The following is a 6,731-nucleotide window of genomic DNA, read 5'->3' as shown; positions in this document are numbered from 1 at the left end:
TCCCACGTCAGGCTCCCTTCATGGAGCCTGCTTCTCTCTCTGCCTGTGTCTCTGCCTCTCTCTCTCTCTCTCTCTCTCTCTCTCTGTATTTCATGAATAGATGAAATAATAAAAAAAAAAAGAAAATGCCTCGAGACTTTACATTTTAAAGCAGCTTCTAAACATATAAAATAATTTACAAAGGACAAAACAGTTGCGGGTTAATGGATTCAAGAATTATGGATATAATTCTTCTGGTGATAATGAGGACATTGCTTATCATTTAGGGTATCTTTAGATATTACTTACTATGGTGAAGAGGTATGCACTATAGAATATTACGTGCTTACTAAGAATATGACTGTTTCAGAATATGAGGGAGAGGATTAAGGATGATGGATTGCTTGTATTTATTCTTTAGGACCCAGTGATTTTGAGGTCCTTTTGTCTATACAGATTTTTTTTTTTAATTTCTGGTTTTCAAAAAAATATTGATGATTCCTAGAGTTGAGCCATTTTTTTAAAAAAACTTACCAGGTTGTTTTTTTTTTTTTTTTTTTTTTTTTTTTTAACATGATGTTTAATTCTCAGGAGAACTTTAAGGGGGAGAGTAAGTGAGCTTCTGCAAGTTCTTTCAATTTTGAACCCATTCACTCTATACATAAAATGTCATTATATTTTTTAATTGATTAAATAAATAACTGTATAAACACGAAGTATTGATGGAGCCACTAGCACTCCATAAGAAGTTGGGAAATAAGTAGTTATGTTCTTTCTATATATTAAAATGAGTAATTTTAAATTTATCTTAAAAAATACAGAGGGCACCGGAATGGCTCAATGGGTTAAGTTCTGCCTTCAGCTCAGGTTATGATCCCAGGGTCCTGGGATAGAATACTGCATGGAGCTCCCTGCTCAGCGGGGAGTCTGCTTCTCCCTCTACCCTTCCCCAATGTTTGTGACCTCCCTCTCTCCCTCTCACCCTTTCTCTCCCAAATAAATAGATAAAATCATTTAAAAATACAGACAGATATGCCAGTCCCAGTAGCCAAAAAGTTGTCTAGAAAAAGAGGGAAAAATGAGTAATTTTACCTTATAAAATTGATGTAGGGGTCATTGTCCAAATTTTGGTTTATTTTATAAAGGTTCTAGAGAATAAAAAAAATACATTCCCTGATTTTTTTTTTTTGTCTTATCTGGTTACATTTTTTTCCCTTTTACTTGTTTATCGTCTTATGGTAGAGGTGGAAAAAATCATGGTGAAAAGACATGGCCAAAATAAGAAATCACCTTTGGTAGGGTGATCATTTCAGAACTAATTCAGTTCCTGTAGATAGAAGAACTAGGAAAAGTTTTAAAAGAAGACACTTGAGAGACAAGCAAATCCCTGCAATGCTGGTGGGAAGGAGTGTAGACTAGCAGAAAAGACCTGGATGGCAATCTGGCCATTTTTAGCCACAAACTTAAATGTTCATTTGGTTAAGAAATTTTCTTTCTAATTATCTAATATCAGGAAATTATCACAGGCAGAGAAGACCATTTAGAAGAGTGCTCTTTGCATCAACATTTATTTTCTTAAAAGGAAGTATTTTAGCTCTCTACTTGTAAAGGACTGGCATTAAGTTGTGGTACATCGTTAGGACAATAAAATACAGTAATCAAAATTATGCTCAAAAATTATTTAAAGTCAGGGGGAAAGTGCTTATTCTATGTTGCTGATTAGAAAAAGATCAATATCGAAAAGTATCTCAAATTTGTTAAGCAAATATAATTTATCACTGTACAGGGAAAAAAAGACTAGAAGGAAATAAAAATAATAGCGGAGGTAATGTGGATTTAAATTTTACTTTTTTTAAACTTTTGCTTTCCAGACTTTCTAGGATGAGTATATAGTACTTATTAATAAAAATGAATCATATTTCTAAAGGTATGATAGGGAGAATAGTGTGTGTATATTGTGTATGTGTGTGTGCACGCATAGGTGTGTGAGGTGAAGCGACAAAGTAAAGCATTGGGATTTATCCTTTAGAATTTCTGAATTTACAGTTAGGCGGGCCTTGTTCCCTCGAGTTCCTCCTCACTTACCTACGCCTATCTGAATAACCGCAGTTCAGGTGTTTGCAGGTCGCCCAGAAGGAAAAAAAAAAAAACGTGGAAAGTCAGAGGATCCAGACTGGGGGTGGGCCCTCACTTTGGTCCCCGCTTCAACCTCATCTCCATCACACACATTTTCCAAAGTGGAAGGATGCATCTCCTCCTCTGAGTTTTTGCTTTGCCCGTACCTAGCTGCGGCTAGAAGGAAAGCCATCTTCTCTGTCTACAGCTAAAAATTTGAAAGTGCGCGCTCAAGCTGCGCTGCACTGGGAAGACCAGGTCCTTTTCCCGGAAGCCCAGGGGAAGCCCCGCTCGGCGGCCAAAGTCCCGAGAGCTCGAGATCCCCAGAAGCCCGGGAGCGACCCTGGAGCCTGAGCCCGAGCTCCCCCCTCCCGCCTCCCCGTCCACCTCGGGGTTCAAGCGTCGGTCTCCCTCCCGGAGGGACCCGATTGAGTTTTCTGGTTCTGCGCGTTAAGGGGAGGGGAGGGGGGATCCAGTCCCTTCTCATAGGTCGCCTGTCTCCTGGACTCTTCTTTCCTCATCTCCTTCCTTCTAGACAAGCCAAAGAGGACCGGGCCAGAGGTCCGAAGACCCCACCCCCTGCACCCCCTGCAAATGTTTCTGTTGCAGGACCACCCTAGGCGCGCGGCCCCTCCAGGATGGGGCAGCACCGACTCTGGAGGCTTTAAAAAAGGGGGTGGGGGTGGGGAAGGTAGGAACCTCTATTTTATTTCTTTTCCTTTCTTTTTCCTTCCTTCCTTCCTTCCTTCCTTCCTTCCTTCCTTCCTTCCTTCCTTCCTTCCTTTCTTTCTTTCTTTTCTTTCTTTCTTTTCTTTCGGAAAGAGAGGAATCTGGTCTGGCCTCTCGAGAAGCCCCGGAAGCGTGCAGTTTGGGGAGAGGGTTAGCCCCTCGCCCACAGGCCGGCAGAAGCGGAATCTGGGCGCTCGCGTCAGCAGCCCCAGCGGGGTCTGAGTCCCAAAGCGCCCTGCCCTGCGCGCCGCTGCCCCAGACTCCGCTGACACCGCTCGCGTGTGTACTAGCGCTAGGGCTGCCACGCTTCTCGAGGGGCTGTGATTTCGCAACCCCGGACCAAACTCCAGAAGGCCAGACCCTTCTGTCTTGAAGAGTCCCTTCTGGCCCCCCGGCCGCACCCTGCCAGGTCCTGAAGCACCCCGAGGCCGCGCGCGCCCAGGAGAGGAGGGGAGGCCGGAGGCGCCTCCATCCCACTCCCGCTCAGCCGGTTTCTTTCTTTGCGCAGCTCTCCAGGAGCTCGGTCATGAAGGAAATGTAGACGATGGCCAGGCGTAGGGTCTCGATCCGGGACAGCCTCTTCTCGTAAGCAAAGGTGGGCACCTTCCGTCGCAGCTGGTCGAAGGCCTCGTTGAGGTTGAACATCCGCTTCCTCTCGCGGATGTTGGCCGCCTGGCGCTGGGCATAGGTGATCACCCTTTTCCGCTTGGGACGGCCCAGCGGGGAGGCGCCTCTCCCGCGCTCCTCTTCCTCCTCCTCCTCCTCCTCCTCCTCCCCCTCCTCTCCTTCGCCCTCCTCTCCTGGGTCCACCTCCTCAAAGCCTGCCAGCCTTCTGCGCCTTCCCTCTCGGAGCACAAGGTCCCGGTCCCCAAAGGGAAGCCCGGGTGCGAAGTCGCAGAGGAGCGGGTGCCCGGGGGAGTCCAGGGACAGGTCCGCGACGAAGTCCAGCACGGTGGCGTCCACGCAGCCCTCCGGGTAGGCCGCCATCGCACCGCCCCGGCCCTGCCTCGCAGGGAGCGGCGAGACTCCTAGCAGCTCTCGATGGGCGGCAGCGCCATCAGCGAAGGGCCGGGGGAATTCGCATTTATAACCAAGCGGATAACGGGGTTAGTGGCAACGAGAGGGAAGGCTCTGGCAGTGTTGTCCTCCCGAAACTGATGGAAGAAGACAAGCTTGAGCACGCATGGGAGTCTCAGAGGGTTAGGCCTCCGATTCCGAGATCCTTTTCGATGCGCCACCTGGGACAGTTCCTATTTGGCAACAGACCCCAGCTCTTACCTGCTGTGCTTTTGTGTGTGTGTGTCTCTCCTCACCCCCCGCAGCCAACTAATATTCTTCAGGCTCCTTATCTCATGTAGCTCTTTAATTTAGCTTTGGGTTTTCAAAGCGAGGATGTTTTCCACCGCTCTGGCTTCTCCCTGGCTTCAGAGTAGAAGTCTTGAATCTTGCCACCGGAGGCTGCCACTGGGTGTGAAACAAGTGCATGCGCTTTTAATGATGTCCTGAAGAGGGGCCCTGTCTGCCGGGGGTCGAGGGGAGCTGTTTGTCTGGTATCCCAGTGCAGCGGCCACTGAAAGGCAAGATCTTCCATTAGCTTAAGTAAGCACGGTAGGGGGGGCCGAGAGCGCATTCCCCGCAGTCGCTGTTGGAACCGGCTTTCTCCTTCCAGGTCATCGAAAAAGCTCTCCTGCCTCGTTACAAACCCTGATTTCTAAAGTCCGTTTTGTTGCAATCAGCCTAACAACTGAGACACTTGACTCTCCTTTCCCTACTTATCTCTTACTCATGTAAAGAGCAAGATTTCACTTGAGGACAAAAGTTATGAAGGCTAGAAAATGGGGGGAAAAAGGAGGCACATAATATTTTGTCTGAGTGTACTTAACTGTGTAACCCCAGCGTGGGGGGCAAAGCAAACCCTCTCCCCCCCTCCAAAGCAAAACAACTTCAATCTCCTTTCAAAAATGAGATTTACCTTTTGATAAGCCAATGGGTCGATCAGATCACCCTCTGTTGTGAAGTCTTTCGACTTTTAAACTCCCTGCCGATCGGTATTTGCGAACACAGATAAATCTTCACTTCCACCTAGCTTATTTTCCTCATTGATTCGTACTGCCCTACAGGACTTAAGAGTGAAAACTTCTGAATTCTATGGAAGGGAGATTTTAAAGTTATCTTTAGATCATGTTTTTGAGGTGAAAGGAGATTTTACATTTGGTATAAGGAAAATGAGGTTCTACTGATTTCATATTACCTCTAATACTTTAACAAAGAAAGGGTTCATTTTTCCTTCTTTGCCAGTAGCTATATTTATTATACAGTGTAGGGATTTTTAAGACACGGAAGAGCAGAATAACATGTTAGAAAATTGTTTTAAAGATGGGTTAGAAGAAATAGTCTTAAAAGATGAGTAAAGAGACACCTTGGCTCAAGGAAGAATCCCCGAAGACAGCAACTCCTACTAAGGAGGTGAGTTGTGTGCCCGTTCTGTTAGTACATTGGACAGCTCCCAGAAACAGCCTATTTCTTACAGGTCAGCACAAATCCTTCTCTTTCTGGCTTCCCCGTGTGTACTCCCAGCAGTATCATCTTGAATTCTTCTTTTTCTATCATCCATCCTTTCTTTTAACCCACTTGTGTCTGTGTTCTCCCTTGCTCTTTTGTTATTTGGTTGGTTTTCTTTTCTTTTGCGTTTATTCTTCATGCTCCAATGTGCATGGTGGTAGCTCAGGCAGAGAATTGAAATACATGTTCTTGAAAGATGTTAATGAATATGAGATCCTTGATTATGATAACCTGTTGATTTTTACTCAACTTCTTTCAAAGAGAAGACTGAAAAAAATGAATTGGAATTTCAACAGTGACTAAAAGATAAGCAAATGGGAGAATTAATTTTTGTTTTGGTAAGCAGTAACATGCTATCTAACTCTTGTTTAACAATGTGTTATTAAATATTTGGACACATTTTATAGTTCACTTTTAGTTTTTAAATATTTCTCATAAATTTCTCTTTTAAATGCAAACGTATGTGGATTAAATGCCTGGATTAAATACTTTATCTTGTGAGAATCTAGTTTGACAACAAAATATATTAGGACACTTACTGAAGGGAAACATGACAGACATTTAAAAGCAAAATTTAATAAAATAGGTATCAGAACTATCACAGGACTCTAAACAGATATTTTTCTTGGACTAAAATTCTTTATGATTTTATGCAAGGGAATGAATATTTCAACAATCTTATCACAAAAAAAGCCTACAGCAATATTAATGGAACCCAACGCACAGAACTGGGTTGAAATATTGACATTAAAATATTAGGGAATTCATTAAAAATTTCTTAATAGGTCTGTAGCAATAATTTAAAAATACAATTTAAATAGGTCTGTAGCAATAATTAAAAATCCAATTTAATCATAATATCCCAAGATTAACACTTCTGTTTATACCACAATAATTTCAGTTTACCCTACAAGGCTCTAATCATGATGACACAATTAGAGCAAAAATGTTAAAGTCCAAGTTATAATGATGGACTCTATTTTTTGTTTATAAATATAACTATGGAACAGAAATAAGTGAAATTGTTTTTATCTGCTTATTTTGAAACATCTACTCTTTTAAAAAATACTTTTGTGGATATTTGGCTCCACAGTAAATATACACTTAAACGTAATAAATTTTGTAAGTGATCTAAAACAGCTCATCTCATTGGAAGGAACCATTAAACCTCATTAAACTTATTTATTTTATTAAAATATTTCCAAATGAAATCAGTACCTTTTCTGCCCTTGGAAGCTCCAGGAAAAGGTTCAAGAAATGTAAAAGGAAATCAATTTTAGGATTTGTCTATATTTAGAGCTACGAAATTCTTGCTTACATCCAAACTATCTTCTTGATATTCTACT

At 43.1% G+C, this 6,731-nt stretch overlaps 1 protein-coding gene across 1 annotated transcript; it reads right to left on the bottom strand.

Moving 5' to 3' along the window:
- Positions 1 to 3,082: 3,082 nt before the first annotated feature.
- FERD3L (Fer3 like bHLH transcription factor) lies at positions 3,083 to 3,810 on the bottom strand. Its single transcript, XM_072784759.1, has one exon. The coding sequence runs from the start codon at positions 3,808 to 3,810 to the stop codon at positions 3,307 to 3,309; it is 504 nt and encodes a 167-aa protein (XP_072640860.1). The 3' UTR covers positions 3,083 to 3,306.
- Positions 3,811 to 6,731: the final 2,921 nt, after the last annotated feature.

Source organism: Canis lupus, chromosome 18, assembly GCF_048164855.1.
Source record: "Canis lupus baileyi chromosome 18, mCanLup2.hap1, whole genome shotgun sequence".
Taxonomy (NCBI): domain Eukaryota; kingdom Metazoa; phylum Chordata; class Mammalia; order Carnivora; family Canidae; genus Canis; species Canis lupus.
The sequence above is the reverse complement of the archived record's forward strand: the minus strand, read 5'-3'. Positions and strand labels throughout refer to the sequence as shown.